This window comes from Schistocerca gregaria, chromosome 1 (genome assembly GCF_023897955.1).
Source record: "Schistocerca gregaria isolate iqSchGreg1 chromosome 1, iqSchGreg1.2, whole genome shotgun sequence".
Taxonomy (NCBI): domain Eukaryota; kingdom Metazoa; phylum Arthropoda; class Insecta; order Orthoptera; family Acrididae; genus Schistocerca; species Schistocerca gregaria.
The window spans coordinates 701834740-701859162 of record NC_064920.1 but is presented as its reverse complement, the minus strand read 5'-3'; the positions used below and the strand labels follow the sequence as shown (position 1 = coordinate 701859162).

Genomic DNA, 24423 nt, shown 5'->3' with positions numbered 1-24423 from the left:
TTTCGTAAATAATAATGTATATATAGCAACTAAAATGTTCACAAATAAGATTAAAAGCAAGAATGAACTTTAAAAATTTAAGTGATAACAGAATCCTAGAGCACGTATCGAATCGTGATTATGAAGATGAAGTATTAACTAAGTTGATAAAACACACATTACTGGAAGAAAAAACGAGTCAGAAACAGGAGTTAAGCTACACTACACTAAATTTCCTTCTTCCTTTCCTTAACTTTGTGAACGTGTAATAACCGTTTAGTTGCTATATGTGTTTCCACTTGATGTAAGTCGTATTTTGATTCTGACCATCTGAACGTTTAGCATAACGTTTTGCTAACAATTATAAAATACAGTACACACTATTTAACTGATCAAAATAATTTCAGTACTGTATGAGAAATCAGTAACTCTTCAGTGACTCTCAGTCAATCAGGGTCACTTTCTACATGTCAGAGTGTCTTTGTGCCACTTAGCAGTTTTATTTCAAACGGCTGCTGTTCCATCTGCTTGCAGTATTTTGCACTAAAAGTAACAGTTTTATTTCCTCTGTGAATTCTAGTTGTCTTTCCAGCTTCTTACAAGCTCTTAGACTTACGATTGTCCTTTAATTGCGTTGGCTGTGAAACGAGCTTCTACTGACAATGATTTAAGATGAACAATGCCAGGTCGACACAAATATTTTGATATTTCAAAGTAAACTTACAGTTCTAAATTAACACTATTTATTTTTACTTCATAGTAACATCTGATCTCCTTCAGGGACGATGTAAATTTCCCAACAGTGTTAGATATAAGAAACATTTTTTGTTTTTGAAGACTGGTCTAAAGTTGTTCCGACTGACTGTGTGAGTTTGTACCAGCATTAAAGCTGAAAGTTTTCTCTGATAGGGCATATTTAGAATACATTTTCACTTTTCCAAGTACTCAGTAACTATAGATGTGAAATGATATAGTGTTTGTTGCAATGTGTAATTTTTTTGCGTAATATTCTTCAATCCTTAGAATCATTCTTATGTTTTCTTACGGTATTTGCTACATTCAGCAATAGTTTCATCCCTGTACCTGTGTTCTATCCAGTGCCTTCCATAATGTGTTATCAGCCGTCACCAAATAAGTGTCTCATGTCCCTTCATCTGTTATTGGTTTTTTATTAACAACTCCCTCGTCTCGGTTTCTTGCTTAGTCTTTCTTGTTACTTCTTGCTGGCAAGATTGTAATTGATGCCTTACTCCTTCATCAAATTCCTAACAGACGTTTATGGTGGAACTTGCTTGTGTTACTTAATTCATACAGGACTATCAGTGACGAATGACTGTCTACTGGTACGCAGGCATCGCTTATATCATCCTTCACTTGCATTACTCTCAAGTCACCGTTGCCGGAATTTAGCGAATCTATTTCTTTGTATTTTTGTAGAAGTTGAACAAAGTACCCCTTCTTCATACAACCCAATACATCTGGCAATATGAAACTACAGCTAATAGATTGCGCTTCAGTTTTCTCGACAGCGATTTTGGGTGTGTACTAACAAAAGTTGTTTCTGCTCTTTCAGCAGGATCGTTTCTCCACTATGTAGGAAGTTACACAAAAAAGAAAAAAAGGATATCTGGTGCCCGAGGCTCTGTTTGCTTATCAGTAGTTTTTGTTAATGATAAGTGATGGCCAGTAAATAAGCTACAGTGCGTGCAACATCGCCGCGGAGCGGTGCGTGCAGACGGGCGTGGGCAGAAGTGCGCATCTATGCCTCCTGTTATTGAAGTTGCTGTACATTATGCATCAGATTTAATAATTTTTGACATGGGTTGCCGACACTGTTATCTTTCTAAAGTAACCTAAGATCTTCGGTTCAGTCGTGAACACGTAACGGATAGGATTACTTTGATATTTATAATATTAGTGTGAATTATGGCAGATTTTTTCTTAAAGTTTTTTTTTAGAACGCACACAACACACACGCACACAACAGGTTACAGCTTACTAATGAAATTCGAAAAAAAAAAAACAATGGTTAATACGAAAAGTGCTGTTGATATCCCGTAACAGAAGATATAGACGAAAACCAATCCAGTTTACAGATTATAATAATTAGTAACATGCAAGTGATTTGCAGTGTTAGAGAGCTCCTGGGCATTCTCTTGGGACTTGCGTTTGTAATCTACTCAGTTATTTTCGTATGAGACAGTTAGTTTGTAGTGCTTGCCACAAGCAAAAAATATGGAAATCATTGCAGACAGAGCTTTGTGTGGAAACGATTCCACTACGTAACAATAATCATTCGATAATAATCGAGGGCATCGTTGCAGCTGAAGAGATTTTGATTTTTTGGTTAATTCTGCAGTGAAAGGTAAAGTCCTGGATACGCAATCGTGCAAAAGAAGACTAACTGCGAGCACAGAGAGTAAGAGGCTGTTTTTCCTGCGTGTATGATGGATAATGAACACATCAGTTTCAAACTAAAAAACAATCCGTTTTCTTTGAATTAAGTAATTCAAATCACTGTTTGACAAGTTGCTGCGGACGTCAATGCGAGATGCTTTTAATAGATTTCACAATAAAATATTGTCTCATAATATGGTAGAATACCCAAAGAGATTCTGGTCGTATGTAAAGTACACCAGTGGCAAAAACCAGTCAATACCGTCACTGCGCGATAACGATGGAAATGTTACCGATGATGGTGCCACTAAAGCGGGGTTACTAAATACAGTTTTCCGTAATTTCTTCACGAAATAAGACGAAGTAAATATTCCATAATTCGTAACCAGAACAGCTGCTAGCATGAGTGACATAAAAGTAGATATCTTATGTGTTGCGGAACAACTCAAATCACTTAAGAAAGGCAAGTCTTCCTGTCCAGATGGTATACCAATCTGGTTCCTTTCAGAGTATGCAGACACAATAGTGCATTTCATCGCAGTCATATACAACCGCTCACTTGACGAAAGGTCTATTCCTAAAGACTGGAAGGTAGCACAGGTCACACCAATATTGAAGAAAGGAAATAGGAATAACCCACTGAATTACATACCCATATCACTGACCTCAGTTTGCTGTAGGATTTTGGAGCATATACTGTACCCGAACATTATATTAATAAAATGACTTATTGATACATAGCAGCCGGCCGGAGTGGCCGTGCGGTTCTGGGCGCTACAGTCTGAAACCGAGCGGCCGCTACGGTCGCAGGTTCGAATCCTGCCTCGGGCATGGATGTGTGTGATGTCCTTAGGTTAGTTAGGTTTAATTAGTTCTAAGTTCTAGGCGACTGATGACCTCAGAAGTTAAGTCGCATAGTGCTCAGAGCCATTTGATACATAGCAAACATGGATTCAGAAAATATCGTTCTCGTACAACACAGCTAGCTCCTTATTTACATGAAGTAATGATTGCTGTCGACAAGGGATCTCAGATCGATTCCATATTCCTAGATTTCCAGAAGACTTTTGATACCGTTGCTCACAAGCGACAATTAATCAAATTGCATGCATATGGAGTATCGTCTCAGTTGTGTGACTGGATTCGTGATTTCCTCTCAGAGAGGTCACAGTTCGTAGTGATAGACGGTAAATCATCGAGTAGAACAGAAGCGATATCTGGCGTTCCGCAAGGTAGTGTCATACGCTCTCTGCTGTTCCTGATTTACATAAATGATCTAAGTGGTAATCTGAGCAGCCCCCTTAGACTGTTTGCAGATGACGCTGTAATTTATCGTCTAGTAAAATCATCAGACGATCAATTCGAATTACAAAATGATCTAGAGAGAATTTCTGTATGGTGTGAAAAGTGGAAATTAGCACTAAACAAAGAAAAGTGCGAGGTCATTCACATGCGTACTAAAAGATATCCGATAAATTTTGGGCATACGATAAATCGCACAAATCTAAGGGCTGTCAATTCGACTAAATACCTAGTATTTACAATTGCGAGCAACTTAAATCGGAAAGACCACATAGATAATAAATATGGGGAAGGCGAAACAAAGACTGCGCTTTGTTGGCAGAACACTTAGAAAATGCGACAAACCCACCAAAGAGACAGCCTATATCACACTTGTCCGTCCTCTGCTGGAATATGGTGGTGTGGGATCCTTACCAGGTAGGATTGACGGAGAGCATCGATAAAGTGCAAAGAAGGGCAGCTCGTTTGGTGCTATCACGCAATAGGGGTGAGAGTGTCACTGATATGATACACGAGTTGGGGTGGCAGTCATTGAAGCAAAGGCGGGTTTCACTGCGGCGAGATCTATTTACGAAATTTCAATCACCAACTTTCTCTTCCGAATGCGTAAATATTTTGTTGACACCCGACTACGTAGGGTTGGTTCAAATGGCTCTGAGCACTATGGGACTTAACAGCTGTGGTCATCAGTCCCCTAGAACTTAGAACTACTTAAACCTAACTAACCTAAGGACATCACACACATCCATGCCCGAGGCAGGATTCGAACCTGCGACCGTAGCAGTCGCACGGTTCCGGACTGCGCGCCTAGAACCGCGAGACCACCGCGGCCGGCGACTACGTAGGGAGAAATGATCATCATAATAAAATAAGAGAAATCAGAGCTCTAACGGAAAGATTTAGGTGTTCCTTTTTCCCACGCGCCATTCGAGAGTGGAATGGTAGAGAAGTGGTATGAAAAACGTTTGATGAACCCTCTGCCAGGCACTTAAGTGTGAATTGAAGAGTAACCATGCAGGTGTAGATCCCTTAGCAGCGAAAGAAGCGCGAGTTCTAACGAATGGCTTCAATGCGAGTCTGCACTATGCATTTTATTTGAATTGAAGGGAGAAAGGGAGGGAAGAAAGGAGAAGAGATAGAAGGAATTAATGATATCAGCTGCATCGAGAGTTTGTGTGAAATCAGCGGCGACGATAAATAATTATGCCAGACCAGGACTCGAACCTGGGTTACTAGGCAGTAGCTCTAACCACTGCACCACGTGGACACAATATTTATCGCAAATGCTCGGACTACCTCGGCACGCTTCCCGGCTGACCCACATTCCCACCTAGCGCCGTGTATCCTCAGTCTCTGACCACGTCAACCACGGCCGCTAATTTTAGATTCCGTAAATGTGCGTCTGCACTGAAGAACGGACACCACGCGTTCGTATAACACGCGTTTTGTGACCGCTGGTTACGCCCTCGCCAGTGGTGAGTGGATGATGTGAGCAGCGCTCTGCCCCCGCGGCCTGAGTCACAGTGAGACCGGCTTGCTCAACCGCCGACATCGGGTCGCCGTCCTCAAAGAGCCGTCCCCGCGGCTCACTTGGCCCACAGCCACCCTGTAATATCTGCCAGCGACGCCACGATCCCGCTCGTCTCGAATCAAAACAGCAGCGTGCTAGTTTTGGATAGTACTTTCAAACAAAACAAAGGCATTCACCGGACACAGCTCTTCTGTTAGCAGAGACATCGCCATGTGAAAGTCTTCACGCCACTGCAATGGGTCGAATGTGTCTGCACGGCTTTCTTATTCAAGAAATTCTCAGCTTGTCTCACAAATCTGCGTGGGCCACGTTATGAAATACGCCACATCACTAAAGGATTCGGTATTTACTCGTGAATGAGCCCCTGAATTAACAAGTCAGTAATTACCTGAGTTATCCACCAAGGAACAGACGTGGTCTCATCATTAGATTAAACGCCGAAGAACTTTAGGAGGCATTTAAAGGGGCAAAATGTATTTGGTATACTATGTGTAACGTTTTGTTTAGCACCTTCACTGTGAAAACAATAAGCAACCCGAGGACATGGAAACGTAGCGAACCTGATTACTCCAATGCGCTGTGTGCCAAGTATATTTAGGTCAGCAACTGGAAGCAGTTAATTCCATAAATTATCTGGGAGCAGGCACTAGGAGTGATTTAAAATGGAATGATCATATAAAGTTGATCGTCGGTAAAGCAGATGCCAGACTGAGATTCATTGGAAGAATCCTAAGGAAAAGCAATCCGACTGCTTGAATATTGCTCACCAGTGTGGGATCCGTACCAGATAGGGTTGACAGAAGAGATAGAGAAGATCCAACGGAGAGCAGCGCGCTTCGTTACAGGATCATTTAATACTCGCGAAAGTGTTACGGAGATGATAGATAAACTCCAGTGGAAGACTCTGCAGGAGAGACGCTCAGTAGCTCGGTACGGGCTTTTGTTGAAGTTTCGAGAACATACCTTCACCGAGGTGTCAAGCAGTATATTGCTCCCTCCTAAGTATACCTCGTGAAGAGACCATGAGGATAAAATCAGAGAGATTAGAGCCCACACAGGGACATACCGACAATCCTTCTTTCCACGAACAATACGACACTGGAATAGAAGGGAGAACCGATAGAGGTACTGAAGGTACCCTCCGCCACACATCGTCAGATGGCTTGCCGAGTATGGATGTAGATGTAGAATCATTTAAATTTGTTTTTCCCTCGCTCTTATTTTTACTGTTAAACAAAATGCATTAATTTAAATTACTCACTGTTTGCAAATGTCTATCATTCAACCTAACTGACGATAGTTGTGAATGTAATATGTATCTTCCTACTACTAACCAATATTGTATTACAGATACTTTGAAGATCTGTAATCGATGTAGTGTGCATTTTTATGGTATCGTTAGTGTTGATGACACGGAATTTCAGAAAATTGCTCAGAAAGAGTAATTTTATTGTGAGTTAAAATACAGATCCTCTGTGTTTGTAATGTAAACAGTTAACTGATTAGAAAACAGAGTAACTTAAACACCGCAGCCATTGTTGACAGTAGCGATTATCAGCGAAACATGGGACTGAGATCATTCGACCAACTGATACAAAATTGATCATAGTTCGCGTTAAGGTTTTTGATGGGTCTTACGTCCGGTCAGAACTTGATTAACACTTGCACTAACAGCGATAATCAGAGTAAAGGCGTCAGAGCACGAGAAATCGTAGGTAACTAATACTTAAACCGTCGGAAAACCACCAAAGTACGATGGTCTTCGTTACAGCAGATCCTGGACAAAATGGTTCATATGGCTCTGATTGCTATGGGACTTAACATCTGAGATCATCAGTCCCCTAGAACTTAGAACTACTTAAACTTAACTAACCCAAGGACATCACACACATCCATGCCCGAGGCAGGATTCGAACCTGCGACTGTGGGGTCGCGCGGTTCCGGACTGAAGCGCCTAGAACCGCTCGGCCACCGCGGACGGCAGATCCTGGACATCGCTCATATTCACTTTCTTCGCACAATCCTGCGTGCAGAATTAAAGAAATCTCAAGATAAATTCCCTGTGAATCTTAATATCCACTCTTGTAAAATAAGACATAAATTTGAAGACCGGCACATGTTTGTTGTCTGCCTTTACGATGATGAACGGAAGCACAGTTATCTCGGATAAAGTTGTGTATCAGAGCTTCACGGGACACGTTTTTCAACAAAAAGCTTCTTTTGAGCGAAGATTTCGACTCAGCATATCATAGGAGAAGCTGTTATCTAGCAAACACGCGCAGTTCTTTTAGACTAATTTCGTACAATGTTTGTCCTTTTAAGAAAGTGAAATAAGACACTATAACAGTATGCACATAGAAAACGAAAAGCAGTTTTTAGTTAACAGGTATGGGACAGACAGAACCGAATGCGTCAGGCTTCCATGTGACACTTAAGTGTAAACCATACATGCCCTTACAAAATTATTTTGATGCTAGTCGAACCGAGCTTACTGCAAGACAGTCGGGGTACGTGGTAAAATACAGAGAAAGAAGTTATATACTCGAATACAACTGTGTAATTAGGCTTTTCTCTTCCATCGTACTGCCGCACCGAACTTTTACAGAATACTGACAAAACTAACGAAATGAAAACGTTTCATGGGAATAGTTTGTTCATCCAGTCGTAGGAAACCAGTGTACTCGATATTCTATGTGTTAACAAATCGGCTTTAAAAGGTGTGAAAACTAAAACTATTAGTCACTGCTTTTCTGCTATCAGTCAAGAATACTTTAAGCGAAACTGTTATTTTTCTTTGTCCAAATACATGTGACAAGAAATCTTACTTGCCCCTGAAAGTTCTTTTAATATCACACTTGGACGTAGTGGTAAGCTGTTCCATCGATCGAGAGTTGCTCTCATCTCTAGATGTTAGATTATGAGTAGCAGTTACCATATCTTTGCATAGATGAAAGCAAGAGTGAATTCGCTACACACGTAAATGAGTGCGCTGAAGAATTATTAGGCCTGAAGGAGAGAATAATGGAAACTGTCGGCTTTTCGTATGCGACGACGTATCGTTTTCCAGAATGATCTATTTCTTGTTAGACAACACTGCCCTTCGAGTTCTGAAACACTCGTGGCGCTCAAGGCATGTCCCCCATCTACCGGCCGATGGCAGAACTACTCCAGATTGAAGCGGTGTTGGCAGGCGCGCTAATTCTGTATCGCGGTCGTCGCAACTTTTGCGTAGCCTGGTATGCAGGTTTCAGGAATTTATCTTGTCACCTAGGAATTTGATGTGACATGTATTATTAAAAGTTAATGTATCCTTGGTATAGTAGAACATGTCGCGCGAGAGAATTACACGACCAGAAATAAAACATCAGCTTAGGCTACATACGCGTTACTGACATGTCACGCTCAAGCTGATTGTTGATAACAGTAATTAACTGAAAACGTTACAAACAGAAGATAAGCATATTCACACGTAGGCTGGGAACGATAACCGCTAAGCAAGTGGGAGCTTAGATTTCTTCGTTTGGAACAATGCTTTCCGACGAATAGCAGTTAAGGAATGGTAATAATAATAAGTCCTTCAGTATGTACCGAACTGTCATGGTATTGCTTTTAGCTGGCTCAGTTGACTCAGCAGGGTGTCGTCGGACGTCTTGTATGTGCAGACAGCGTGATGTTGTAAAACGCTAACGGAGAAAAAATTCACGAAAGCGTTGGGAAAGAAGCAGACGATCCACTAGCGTATCTCATTAAAAAATAAGCGTACTAAGTCAGTTTACTTTGTATCTGACTCGTTCCATAGGATCTTCTACTCGTGACAAATGTAGGAGTATAGCTATGTGTTATCCCATATAACTTCTCAGAAACGCAAAGAATCATGGAAACGACTGTCGCCGCTATAGCGTCACACTTTTACGCTGACCAGTGGGATGCATTATTTGGTGGAAAAGATAAGTCGTTAGGCCAGAGAGATAATATAAGAACCGTAGCTATAAGTGGCTGGAAGCAATAACTTAACTGTTCTTTAACACCATTTAATGGCCCACTTTACAATATCTTTATATACTGCAAATCTCAGGTACGGTATCTGCAAAGCAGTTCCATGTAAAAGTAGGATGAAATTAAGATCGTGCGTTAAGTGACACAGAGCCGATGTAAGAGACCGGTCTCATGGTAACAGCTCTCGTTCGACGTAAGCCTCATTCAACTTTTCCATGGTTTTCCAAGTCTCGGGTTAGATTGTTCAACAAGAAAATGACGGACTTTTACTAGTTGGTGACTCAACTCCAACGGCATTTGTGTCGTCAGGAAGCGGGTTCCTCCACATTCGTTCGCTATGACGGCACAGGTTTCGGTATTGGAAGCTCGCACCGGATTTGAGCTTTTTCCTAAAGAAAGCAGATATTTGATAATGATTGATATTGACCTACGCTCGTAATGCGAGTAAGTAAATCCGTAAAGAATGGCGGTAAATTACAGGGGGGCTTCTTGTTGGTTTCACCGTTCGTCTTTAGCGTGCAATATTCAAGCTGTTTCTGTCCACGATACGCCAAGCATCTGATCATCGAGAGCCACTTCACCACTTCACTATTCTTCTTTACACGTGGAGACTCATCATAGGGCTTGGATCATTGCTTGCTAATAATTAAACTGCTGATTGCACTTGCTGCCTGAGGCGATATTGCTTTGATAAAGCGCAGCCTCTCTCTTTTTCGTACGTAACTGATCAACTTAATGTGTGAAAAGTTTATAGGGCCCTCGCCATAACCAATGTAAGACGGAAAGAGCAGTCGCATATGTGATGACAATGACTTCCTGTTAATAAAGCTTCAGATAATGACTAAATGCTGAAATCACCTCGTCTGCAAATTATTATAGCTCTGCGTCTCCTGAGATCGTGATCAAAGGCTGAAATTTATTATTTTTACAGAACGAGACAGAGATGGTATATTTAGTTTTCGTTCTTGGTACGTTATCGACAGTTCATTAAATATTTACAGCCAAAATAAACAGTAATTATAAGAAGAATCCTGAGACTATCAACTTAGTCATATTGAAGAACAGAAATAAACATCAGGCCGACGAAGTTCTAGATAATATAATATGAAGCTGACAAAAAAATCTAAGTAGATTATACTGTCAAAATGTCCATGAGACCGCAGCCGCAGCCCCATTTCCAACAACATAATGGGAACATGCCTTTCCTCCACGTGTTCAGCAAGGAAACACCCAGGACTGCAGTCCAGGAGCTCCAGGCGCTATTCATCGCGAAGAAGCTCACTCCGCCTGCGTCGTCACTGCGCCGCAGATGGTGACGTAAACAAACATTGGTGCAAGCAAAATAAGTTACCAACTTTCCGTACTAGTGTGTTGGTTGTTAGATGTGGGTGTGAGCCTTGCTACGGACCGCGAGACAAGGTTAGCTTGCTATCGCTATGGACCCTTTGTTGTTGTGAAAACTACTCTGAAAACGCACAGATTCGATCACTGAGCCGGACGGTGAAACACTGCTTATGTCATCCCCACGACCGCCCGGCAGTGTCCGAGTCACCTTGACAAGGAGGAGTTTGCAAATAAATGTTATTAGGAAGAAGAATCAACCTTTTCTTTCAAGAAAATTTCCCTGGAATAATGGAATGAGCTCGTTTAATTCAACCGCATGAAGTCCGTTTGTACAGATACTTCTAGAAGGAGCCTGACGCAAATGGTGACGTATCTGTGGGTTTTGAAATGGACTTACGAGTCTAAGCAGATGTAGCCATTAAAGAATTTATGCAACTGCGTGACTGCGTCAACTTTGTTGTTGAAAGCAATATGGTCGCCGCTGCTCTCTGTCGTTAACAGGGGGTGTATGACCAGAGACTGGTTTTGGTGACTATAGCCGCCTCCAGTCTCTCCCAATGCCAGAAACAAATAGCTCTGAGCACTATCGGACTTAACATATGAGATCATCAGTCCCCTGGAACTTAGAACTACTTAAATCTAACTAATCTAAAGACATAACACAAATCCATGCCCGAGGAAGGATTCGTACCTGCGACCGTAGCGGTCGCGCGGTTCCAGACTGAAGCGCCTAGAACCGCTCGACCACACCGGCCGGTGGCAGAAACAAGAGCAGGTCGTAGTTTAAATGGGGTCTCATTTGTGTGCCTTTACCTAACTAACAGCGTGCATAGTTCATCGCCGCACCAAGTAGAAGACAAGTTTTGGGCGTACTTAATTGAGTCATCTGGAAGACGGACCAACGGTTAGACATTGTTACTAAAATCAACAACGGAAGGTCGAACACCTAAGCTGTCCACGTGTACCACAGTTTGAGATGCTCCCAGTCTGGCAATGGCCCTCTTTCGAAGCGAAGTATGTAAATGACTCAGTGTTACTGGACTGCCTTCTTTGCACCCGTCGTCTTCTCTCGCTCTACAAGTGCGAACTACGGACTTGTTCTCAAACATGCAGCTGCCTGCTACGGCTGAACGCGTTGAAAGATTCTGCTCTACGTGTTGTGGTTTTGTGCAGCATTACTGTGCTCATAACATACTCAAATATTGTTCTGAATTTCAATTTTTACTATTTTTCCTAGTTGGTACGAATCAGTGTAGACGAAGTGACATCTTACGTATATAGCTGTGGGCAACATTTCAAAGAGTGCGATGCGATGTCCGCTTCTGAAACAAAGTGGTTGACATCGTTTGAAAAAGATTGTATTTCGTCTGTTGATTGGTGCATTAAGTACTTTATTTCACTGTACTTCTCTTAATCTTAGATGATCAAATGTTACCGTTGAATAACACAGTATATGACAGCAGAAGGTTATCCCGCTACAGCTTCTATGAATGGTAATAAAAGTGCTGATATCTCTTTTGTAGGCGTTCGTAGATGAAAAATCTCGAATTACTTGCACTGACTGAACAGTTATTATTACCCTGCACATTTTATTTTCTAATAACAGTCAGATTACGAGTAGTCCAGAGAATAACCTACACCGGACGCACGGTGTCATTAACGCAAAACTTAGCGGCTAAATAACAAAATTGCCACGAAGCGTGTTGATTTCGCAATTATCCAGCTGGCTTAAGCGTCGTGTTACTCCGATTGCCTACCTGCCAGGCGTCGTTCGCGTATCCGTAGCTCGAAGCGAAGTGCGAGAACCTTGAGTAAATTATCTGCGGTCAAGGGCAAAGGGGCAAAGGCCCCTCCGGAGGTGCTCAACGGAAAACGTACTACATCAGGCAGATGGTGAGAAACCTCAGAGGAAAAAAAGAATAAAAAGAACTCACGTGTACATCGCTGAGCGGAAAATTGGTAGAGACTTTTACAAATTCCACGGTAGAATACTCAATACTCAAGTTGTGCATACAACATGATTTCGCAGAACTAATCTTAAGCTCACGGATAATTGAATACATCTTTTCCTCTGACGTAAGGCGTAGTCCGAAGGATGTTTCAAACAAGACAGTTATTTAACGGTCAAGGTCCTTGCCTTTCTTCTGGGTCGACGTACACAGCGAGTTGTGGGGTTAATGTGAAGTTGTATGACAACGCAAGTTGGGCCTTGTAAATTGAAACCTTCATGCATAATATGGATTTGCAAAAATTACGTTGTATTGATTACCAAAATATATTTTAAGAGTCAAACGAAAACTTTTATTTTCATTCTCTTCCAATTTTGCAGAGCAAGTACTATGGAATTCTCGGATATTCACAGACAGACTCCAGTCGGGTTGAAGAGGAGCCATGAGATTATCAGTGGACAATATTTGAGAGAAGATCTCCGGCTGTAGTATTTACATTACATTCAAAGAGAAATTGACAAAACCTTGGTCGAAATCGACGGTAAACCAAATTACAATTTCTTGAGTCCAGTACAAACGAGACGTAAGATTTCGAACTTTAGTGATTATTTTTTACAGAGTACTCATGTTTGAAATACCTTCATTAGTTACAGTCGGAAACAATCCTCACATTAGCAAAACAGCCAAATTAAACGGAACAAAAACGTGTTTTTCTCACAAAATTCGGTTAGGTTTTTCATATAAGACAAAATGTTTTACAGTGTGTGGAATAAAATCTAAATAGCAGTGAAGCGCTAGAAAATCAAGACATGATGAAATAGAGCACGTTCAACCCCAAAAGACAAAGAATTTACTTGTTGAATTTTCTTAAAACTTAAAGCTCAGAGTCATATATGCGTGTAATGTAGCAGTACATACGCCAGCGACGAGACTCGGGTCTTGCATTCTAGCTTATCTCGAGGATCATTTGACTTGCTGACTCGTGGTCACTCGCGCGAATGACAACATACACTGAACTACTACACTGTTCAAACTAGTTTTATATTTGGTAATAATTGTAAATGCAGAGAATACTGCTCTGTGGGACAGGTTCCTCTCGTTGTAACACTTCAGATCTGTATCGTCCGGCGGACCGGGGGTAGTTCCATTAAGCTTTTTCTGATAAACAGTTAAGATGTAGATTAAAATTCCAGAATATAACATCAGTGGATGATCCACCCATAGGTAACTTTATCTTTTAAAGTTTAATGGAATATCAAGAAAAGACAGTGAAACACTAAGTGTAACTCCACGTTAAACAATCTACTCAAAAAATTTCTGAAGATTATGATACTGATAGTGCATTATTTTTCTTGTAAGATATGGGTTTATTAATACTCAACGGCAAAACTTAAGATATATTCTCAAGTAGAGAAAGAAGAAATGAAATCCACAAGAACATTGTTATAGATTTTGACAATTACTGAGTTATCCTGTGTGATTATCGGAGCGCACTCCGATACCACCACCGATGTGTTATGCTCAGGTCACATGCTGGACTAATCGTCCAGTGTGACGTCATCCTGACTGAACACGAGAACCAGTCATTGTACAGTCACTGTACAATCATTGTCGCATTCTATGCCACACAAAAAAGGAAAAAAAATCACGTGTGATGCATATCGTCTCACAGGCTGCTAAAACAATCATATGTAGAGTTAGTAAATCGTCAACAGTGTCAAATAAACAACAAACTTAATCTGCCTCGGCAAGGAAGTTTCCAACAGGATTAAATTAAAGAAGAGCTTTGGTCAAATAATCTGTCCACTCCTGTCTATGTTGCAACAGTGAAGTGTGCATGAAAGTGCCTGTTTGCTCACGGAGTAGAACAACAATTACTCGTGAAGGGAAATAACTGTCAGCTGCAAGTATTCAAAGATATCAGGCCACGCAGTACAATATAAAGATGTTCTCAACCCTCAGGTTGCTTTGAACGCCGTAGTGCTTTACTAGGCACGGTGCTTAGCAGAAAGACAATTGGTTGTGTCTGAACTTTCAACTGACTTAGACATCCAGACATAACGGGACCTATTGTTGAAGTTAGACTCCAAACAACGGTGCAGCTAGGTATTTTTCTAATTACAAACAAACCGTTATCGGAGGAGTACGAATTGACACAAGACAGAAAAAGGTATACTAGGACCGACCGAGGATTATTCCTGGACCTTAAGGTTCCTAGACCTAGTTTGCCTGTTGCCAGCTCAGTCGTCGAGCATTCTTGAAAGAATTACTTAGTGGCTGATCCATCGTCGGCGTGCTCTCCGTAGTGTATGTATATGCCGAGATAACTGCGTAATTATACATTTCCGAACTTACGTTGGTCATTTCTCCTTTCTGGCTGTATGAAAAACCCATACCTACACATCCTTCCCACTGAGTTTTCATGCATCATTCTAGATTTTAATATTTAATGAACAAAACCTGTGGATAATACGCTCAAAAGACTATTTACAACAAATATGCAAAAACTTATCCATTTAAAAATTTTGCGCCTGTTGTATGATGATAGCTTTGATTGAAATCAATTTGCCTATGAAGAAGGTAATATTTCAGGCGGCACCGATCTTTTGTTCAATACATTAATTCTTCTGACAATTTAAAAGACACATTGTCTTTTTAACTACGAACCTTCAGATCAGCAAATATAAAATCACATCAATGACTGGAGTTGTCAGCCGTAAAAGGTGAATGATAGATGCAGGTGTCCTTTGATCTAAGTCACTAATGTAACGACCGTTTTCAGTAATGTAATCGAGCACATTTGCCTAACATCGCCTTACAATCAGTATTATGCAGATAAAGTTGGGGAGAATGGCAGTCTACTAGCGCGCTGACTGAGCTGTTCAAGTAACAAGAAAGCTGTTAAAACAGTGTCGTAAAGGTATATGGAGTAGTGCAGTCGCAATCGCAGGAAGAGCTTCAGAAAGGATAAAAGAGCGCACTAAGGAGCGTTTAGTCGAGCAAGACGGTTCTGAGGTAGACTGCTTGTTCAGCTGGTCATTAGTTTGAGAACGAATCAAACTTGAGCTTACTGAAGTATCCTTTACGGCCTCCGTTGGATAATTAAAATTTTTTTTAAAAAAAGCAGCAGGATCGTAACGTATCGTTGTTTCTTGCTGTTTTTGGCGCATATTTCTAAGAGTGACTATTGTGTCGATTCGCTCTATCCATTACATTCACACATTAGCATTAAATACTGTACACGACTCTCGGAACTATTCAGTCTCAGAGGAAAAGTGTAGGTCTTATCAGATATCTGACATTGTAGCATCGAATTAGCGACATGTTGGTGATACACTTTCTAATAACATTCCTTCCTACGAAAGAAATAGAAATGTGTGCTGCTTCTTATAAAGATCCGTCAGCTTAGCGTAATAGGCAGGTGTGTTGGATGTGCAACAAGTACAGTACGACGGCGAGTAAAACATAAGCGAAAACTTTTAATGAATCTGTAGATGTAGGCATGTCAGTTTTTGTTGTTGTGGATCTTACGCGCTTTCGTTACACACACGATTTTCATTTAGGCAGAGCCATTCAGATTAATAAACGTTTTTCATAACAATTCTAGGGCAAGACGACGAAACACTCAGATTTATGGTGAGTCAAAGCTGCAAAACAACTTGCAGTTCTTCACAAAGCCGGTCTCTACCACAGGCTGAAGACATTCTGAAGAACTATGAAAACTCCATTATTTAGTTTGCCCTAAGCGAGCGACCGAACTTGCAAGCAAATAAATGAACCGTGACGCTTTACATAAATGCGACGTCGAACCAATATACAGGAAGGAAGTGATGTTGTTAGCATCAGCAATACGAAACATGGCAGACTCGATACTGTAACAGGTTGGAAATAATGATGCTTGGCAAAGATATATTAATCTTGCTCACCCTTAGAACTTTGCCGGTAAAAGTATTGGCATACTGTACGTCGTGGTCGGCTTTAACGTGGATTTATTGTTTCACATGTACATGAATAGATTGATAGTGTATTAGCGACTGGAAAAACCTTTATTTTATTTATTTTTTATGCAGCAAAGGTTCCTACGCGTCATTTTTATGGCCCTAATACAATAACACCGAGAAGTTCGTTTTAAGAGAATAAGCTGTTCTAAAAATTTGATTATGAATCGATGTTTATCAGCATTCACATTTTCATTATCATTAACTGCTACGTTTATTACTGGAAACTTTGAACATAGCTGCCAAGTTTCAGTGACCGTGTAAGAATTATATTAGAACAAAAAAGCCCTCGGTCACAAATATTAAGTCAAAATTGACCAGGTTTCTACGCTACTATGAGCATCGTCTTCAGAATTAAACTAACTGTTCTAAAACATATCATGTATATAATAATTAATAAAATTAAAGTTTGTATTGACTGGGAAGAGATGCAGTACTTACTAGTCATATTTTAAAAAATCTAAGCCGGAAAGGCTTGTTCACTCAAGTACGAGGAGCCCTTAGCGGCTCGACATCTTATTTACTACTATTCACGACGTCGCCTTTCCGGCTTAGATTTTTTAAAATGTGACTTGTAAGTACTGCATCTCTTCCCAGTCAATACAAACTTTAATTTTATTAATGTATTATATGCCTAATAAGTTTTAGAACAGTTAGCTTAATTCTGAAGACGACGCTCATAGTAGCGTCGAAACCTGGTCAATTTTGACTTAAGATTTGTGTCCGAGGGCTTATTTGTTCTAATACAGTTTATTACTGGTTTGATCCAGAGAAAAACGGTCAACTTGGAGCAAAATACGTTGACTTTTCTGTCAGATGTGACTTCCTAGATTGATTCACGATGACCACTCTTACTACGGATGCCCAGTGTCCGAGAATTGTGACGTGGGGTATAAGAGCGACGCAAATAAAATATAATTTATGGTTATGTCCTCTAGTTGTCCCATGACTAAAACACTGGTTAACTGCCACTTTTTAGCACTGTGGGTGATGCATCGTATCCGCAGTTCACACTGGGGCATCAGTACGTATTGAAAGTGCCCACGTGATGTTTTGTCACACACTGATACCCCATCACACTTCTTTCTGACTACAGCTTCATGTTCTGAACCTTGTACGAAACACTCGTCTTTACTAAGTTCACGCAGCGATGAGAAGTCGGGACGGGGAGGCACTGAGCGGTGCGGTACGTACTTGTTGAAGAGCCGGAAGAGCCGCTTGGGCGAGTGGTCCTCCCCGGTGCGTGGCGGAGCCATCTGTGTCACTGGTGCTGGGCTGACGGATCGCCGTGCGTCCGCCGCTGTCCTTGTGCCTCTGACTCTGCCACTGCGACTGCCACTGTGCGCGGACCGCCGCCACGCTGGACTTTATACTCGCACGAGCCGCGCACTCCGCGGGTGCAAACAGCCTCAGCGATACGTCACAGGCCACCCCTCAACGACCGAGTAAGGAAGTAGTGTGTTTGGTGAGAGTGGAGAGGGGCCATATTATCAAAACAATTTCATCACGGCTGCTTGCATGATACCAGTTTGTCTGTTCGCCAAGGTACAGAGCAGTAAGCTGAGTCTTGAAAGTCTCTTCGGGTTTGCCGCCGGATCCTAAAATCAATTTGACTCGATATTTTGCTACGGTTGCAGGTTGGAATCCTGCCTCGGACATGGATGTGTGTGACGTCCTTAGGTTAGTTAGGTTTAAGTAGTTCCAAGTTCTAGGGCACTGATGACCTCCGCTGCTGAGTCCCATAGTCGGCGATCCAACTGGTCGCCAACTTCAGGAAAATGCTACTTCTGCTGATGAGTCCCGCTGAAAACTGACGCCAGGTTGCAAATCGACGTCCTATATAGGCCACCGTTCAGTACACGGGGCATGCGCCGCCCATCACGGTTTCTGCCTTCCGAGACAGGGAGGTGGCGCCGCCCTTAGGAATTTTAACATTAAGAGTGTGATCCGTCTACCTTCTAAGATTAGGGCTCTGCTCGGCTCTGTGAAAGATAATCTGGGGCTTAGGAAGCCCGGTGCGTACAAAATTCCGTGTCAGTGTGGGAAGGCTTACATTGGCCGTTCGATTCGCACAGTGCATGACAGTGTGGTACATCGCCGTCATACGAGGCTACAACAGCCGGAAAAATCGGCGGTAGCAGAACACTGCCTAAATGAGGGACACAGTATGAAATTTGATGAAACTGTGATAGTTCCCAACATTTCCGGTTTTTGGAACAGTGTCTATAAAGAAGCGATTGAAATTAGGTTGGCTGATAATTTAATCAACACAGACAATGGGTTTCCTCTTAGGAAGACGTGGGATCCTGTATTATCTCGCATCAAAACCGAACGGTCTTCGGTGCGATATATCGTTGCCAGCAGTGTTTCACTAAGGACGGCGCCACCTCCCTGTCTTGGAAGGCAGAAACCAGTTGGATCGCCGAAATATCGAGTCAAGTTGATTTTAGGATCCGGCAGCAAATCCGAAGAGACTTTCAAGACTTATTACGCCGGGAAAGCCTACGTAATCACAGTAAGCTGCGTCGTACAGAACCAAAATGTTTCGCCAAAACCCACTGATCGACTAGTTATCGCTGTTTGTGTGTCCTCGGCCGTATTAAGGCATTACGGCAATCTGGAGAAAACTTAACGACGATCTAGAACTAGATGCTACGGAAAGAAGGCAGTAAGTACTAAGTTTCGGAAGGTATCCTTGCACATCTGGTGTCAATGACCTGTCTGCGCCTTTATTACTTAGAGCAGCGGTTCTTAAACTTTTTTGCTCAAGAGCCGATACTGATGTTTTGGCCTGTGGAATGCCACCTCAGGCCACTCAAATACTGGTCTTATCATTTACCAGCAACTCCTATAAATTAGAGTGTTATGAGCCCCCAATGGACTAGCTATTGTAAGGGCGTGATACGTTGGCCACCAACCCCCAAGTACTGATAGTTAAAAGCCTGCGCTATTTGGAGTACTTCGTCTCGACTGCTCCTCTTTCAGAATGCTGACCATCCCAGCGAGCCCAAAACTGTGACAGCGTAATTACCTGACGAAATGTTGTTGGATTATCAGTGAGACCGGATGATTAATTGATTAATACCAATAATTGTACTTTGCTTTAAATGGATAATGCAGTACGAGACACAACCACAAATGTTTACAAAATATTTTGAACGTCATTTTTTTCCTACTCACTGCTATGTATTAGAACAGCTTTAGTTTATTTAATGGTCCTTGCTACAAATAAGTACCACATTGAAGCAACAGCGGATGCGCTAATGCGCATTCACGAATCCGCGTGACTTCCATGTTAAAATTTATACCATAGCAGCTGATCGGTAAGGATCGTGCATGTCTTTAGGTTGCCAATACCAAAAAGCAAACATTGAAATATTCCCCCTCTCACATCCTCTGGCCCAGCAATTGCCGCGCTACTTACCCCTTTGTCCCTAAGGTAAGCAGCCAACTTCACTTAGCTGACTGCCGAATTCACGAACGTCAGTTAAAATTAAGCACATGCTAAAATATTACTGTCTATTATTTGTATTTGTTACTGAACAGGAAGACAAAACATTGTCAAGCTATCAACGTGAATTGACTCCTGTTAAATGCAGATTTTAGTTGCTAGATGCATGTTATTGTAAAATAGGGCACCACGAATATTTGATTCGGGCCGCGTATCTTTAATAATTACAGCCGAGATGCCAGAAACTAAGTAAAATATCTACATCTACATCTACATGATTACTCTGCAATTCACATTTAAGTGCTTGGCATAGGATTCATCGAACCACAATAATACTCTCTCTCTATCATTCCACTCCCGAACAGAGCGTGGGAAAAACGAACACCTAAACCTTTCTGTTCGAGCTCTCATTTTTCTTATTTTATTTTGATAATCATTCCTACCTATGTAGGTTGGGCTCAACAAAATATTTTCGCATTCGGAAGAGAAAGGTGGTGACTGAAATTTCGTAAATAGATCTCGCCGCGACGAAAAACGTCTTTGCTTTAATGACTTCCATCCCAACTCGCGTATAATATCTGCCACACTCTCTCCCCTATTACGTGATAATACAAAACGAGCTGCCCTTTTTTGCACCCTTTCGATGTCCTCCGTCAATCCCACCTGGTAAGGATCCCACACCGCGCATCAATGTTCTAACAGAGGGCCAACGAGTGTTGTGTAAGCTGTCTCTTTAGTGGACTTGTTGCATCTTCTAAGTGTCCTGCCAATGAAACACAACCTTTGGCTCGCCTTCCCGACAATATTATCTATCTGGTCCTTCCAACTGAAGTTGTTCGAAATTTTAACACCCAGGTACTTAGTTGAATTAATAGCCTTGAGAATTGTACTATTTATCGAGTAATCGAATTCCAGCGGATTTCTTTTGGAACTCATGTGGATCACCTAACACTTTTCGTTATTTAGCGTAAACTGCCACCTGCCACACCATACAGAAATCTTTTTTAAATCGCTTTGCAACTGATACTGGTCTTCGGATGACCTTACTAGACGGTAAATTACAGCATCATCTGCGAACAACCTAAGAGAAGTGCTCAGATTGTCACCTAGGTCATTTATATAGATCAGGAACAGCAGAGGTCCCAGGACGCTTCCCTGGGGAACACCTGATATCACTTCAGTTTTACTCGACGATTTGCCGTCTATTACTACGAACTGCGACCTTCCTGACAGGAAATCACGAATCCAGTCCCACAACTAAGACGATACCCCATAGGCCCGCAGCTTGATTCGAAGTCGCTTGTGAGGAACGGTGTCAAAAGCTTTCCGGAAATCTAGAAATACGGAATCAGCTTGAGATCCCCTGTCGATAGCGGCCATTACTTCGTGAAAATAAAGAGCTAGCTGCGTTGCACAAGAACGATGTTTTATAGAGACTAGAAGACTTTAATTCCTCAGACGACATTGTCACAACCCTAGTTCCTCTTCTTAATACTCTGTAGTTACTCAAAATACGAAGACTTACCATAACGGCTTCCATAGTTTGTAGTTATTGTTAAAATAAGACTAGGTTTCATAAATGATAGCAAATATACTGCAAACGCGTCACATTACATCTAAAAAGGTCTTTCTAGTTCTTACACTGAACAGGCAGGATCCCACACCTTTCGTTCCTGACACTACATACCAACGTCTGTATCGTGATTTAAAAATAACAAACCCAAAAAAGAAAAATAATTAAACTGAGTCCACAGTTATCCAGGAAAGCACAATACCTGTCTCCTGCTTCAGTTTTATTTCACCAATACGATGCCTGAATTTCAATAACAGCACATCATTCCCATGGATCAGTTCTTCTTAACATGCGTATCAAGCCTTTAGTCCAGACAGCGTCGATGGCTGCAGATCAAGGATTGCCAGTAACTGTTCACCGAAGACACTGTATTATAACGGGATTGTTAATTCGCCGCCTAGCACGGTGACACGCCATGCGTTATCTTCCAGATATCTTCTCGCGTACAGCCGAGAGCGGTAATAAAGTGAATACACTATGAGTTAATATCCTCTGTTAGGAACATAATAAGACTACAGTGTTGATCCCCATCCTTTCACCAGTGTGACATCTCTGCCTTCCACATGCATTCCAGCACAGTCGTGGACAGCCGCAGTCCTGACAATTCTCTTTGACCACAGTTGATAGAAATATTGAACTTCGAAACAGCAAACAGTACCACATACAGAATAACTTGAGTCAAAACCGTAGCATCAGAACATTGTCCCTTAGAAGGTATGCAGTATGTTTGTGCCTCTTCTACTAAAACCCATGGTTAATCCTAGGGGAGGGATTTTCTACGCGGGGTGCGACTGCTTATGGTCGCAGGTTCGAATCCTGCCTCGGGCATGGATGTGTGTGATGTCCTTACGTTAGTTAGGTTTAAGTAGTTCTAAGTTCTAGGGGACTGATGACCACAGCTGTTGAGTTCCATAGTGCTCAGAGCCATTTGAACCATTTTTCTACACGGGGCGATTTCACTATAATATGCTGCAAGAGACAGCTTCCGCAGGTGTATAACGGAATCTATCCTGCTCTACATCACCACCATCAGAATATAGAGTAAAAGATATTTTACCGAATTTTCAGATTTGATAAATTTCCCTTTCTTATTTCGGCAGGAAGTGCGTCTGGGTACCGCGAGAGTGACAGAAGATCCCTCAGTTGTAAGACTTTGGCGCTCTAATATGGAATATTGAGCTAAGGAACTTCATACCGCATCCAAAAATAGTCGTGTAAGTTCGTACACTGAATAGCTCTTGTGTATTTTCTGGGAGAGTCCCACACTTCTAGTTCCACGATTTTTATTGTCTGCGTAACACCAGATGAATGCTTTTGTTAAAAATTGTAACGACCAACGTATTTATCCCTCTTGTCCATCCGAGTTAGCACCCCGTCTCTACATAATTAGACGTATTAGGATTTTATAAATTCTTACGATTTCACCAACTGCGACATGGTCGCGTATATAAACAGTGATCCAATACTGTCAAACGTTTTTATTCCAGTCTTTGATCACAATGTGAGTTCTTTAGACGATGACCGGTTTCAGTCCGTAATGATCTGAGGATGGTTATTATGGACTGAAGCCTGTCATCGTCTAAAGAATTCATATTGTGATCAAAGACTGGAATAAAATACATCTTACGATTTCCTTTGAAGTTTTTCTTACAGAAGTGTCATTTTCATGTCCAAATATGGCCAAAAGGCTAAAAGTGCGAACTGGTGACGTTTTCCTGGTCACTGTCTAAGATAATTCCATGACTTCATTGTAGAAAGGCTGTGTTGCTTTTATAATTGACTAAACAACTCGTTCATGGAGCGAAAAATACTTTCGGGTGTAGCACAGCTGCCCGAGATAATTCTTTTAGAAGAATATTTTATGAGGAGCGACGAAGGTCTATAAAACATTTGAGCATCCAATATACAGTGACGTGAAAAAGTATGGAACAAAAATTGCTAAGAAAATAAAGGAATATTTAGTAGGCTGCGTCTAAGATATCTCTCAGGTATTCGAATAAAGCCAACCATCGCAGTGTAGTTTCAGTGTGGAAACAGAAATGGCCACGCCCAACAGTGCGTCACTTGCCTGCAGTACGTGACGCGTACACTTGGCTGCGCTGGACACGTTTCCTTTACTCTGCCGACTGGCAGTAAAAACCGTGACGTTTGAGCGGCTGGCGAGCCTCGCAGTTCAGCTGAAATTTTGTAGCTTCTGCGTCTTACAGCGTGGAAGAGGCCTCGCACTTGGGAATATAGATGAAAAACTTCATGTGAAACCTGTTGTCGCATATTTAAAAAAATACAAAAGTGCTCGCCTTTATAGTTCTGTGAATCTAACTCACATTCGTGGGACAAGGCTTTTCTTTGGTATGAAAATAGCGAAAGGGTCCACTCATTCTCGTGATGATAAGAGAGAAAATTCTTGAAGGTAAAGCAGCGGCTCATGTTTCGAAAGATGGTACCAGCTGACGGGAGGATGATGTGTTGGCGACAAGCCCTCGTTCAGCTATACCACAAAGCAGAAAAAGGCGAAGCGGTCGGCCATCAAAACGTAATTCCATCGGTCTCAATGCGAATTAGTATCGGATGTTTATAATTTTTAAATGCATATTTGAGTAAAGGCACCTGAGGGAAGTTAAACCACATACGGGTTTTGAAACTTGGGCCGTTGACACACGGAAAGGACTGACAATCGGTAACCTCAGGGTTTCACTGGACTGTTGGAGATAAGTTTCTCCTTGTGCAGGAAACAGTTAGTATATTATGATTCTACACGTTATGTGCTATCTTAAGTGCCTTTTAATAATAATAATAATTCTGCCTCATACAATGGTATCAGTTATTTAGCAGTGAGGGTATCGTAATTATTTTATACAGCTTGTCATAGTTTTTCGTGCTGTCGTATTTCTTGCTGTTGTACT

The 24423-nt window shown here is 41.6% G+C and overlaps 1 protein-coding gene across 6 annotated transcripts in view; it reads right to left on the bottom strand.

Annotated features, from left to right (window-relative positions):
• Positions 1-24423, bottom strand: part of LOC126365509 (protein unc-13 homolog 4B) — a 450988-nt gene that overhangs the window by 175528 nt on the left and 251037 nt on the right. The window contains exon 1 of one of the 6 annotated variants that reach the window (XM_050008159.1): positions 17691-17832. The exons of 4 other annotated variants lie outside the window; for them this stretch is intronic. In XM_050008159.1, coding sequence (XP_049864116.1) covers positions 17691-17752 — 62 coding nt within the window. In that variant the 5' untranslated portion in view covers positions 17753-17832. Of the gene's footprint in view, positions 1-17690; positions 17833-24423 lie in introns of those variants that run through there. One more of the 6 variants, XM_050008156.1, reaches the window with a different exon arrangement.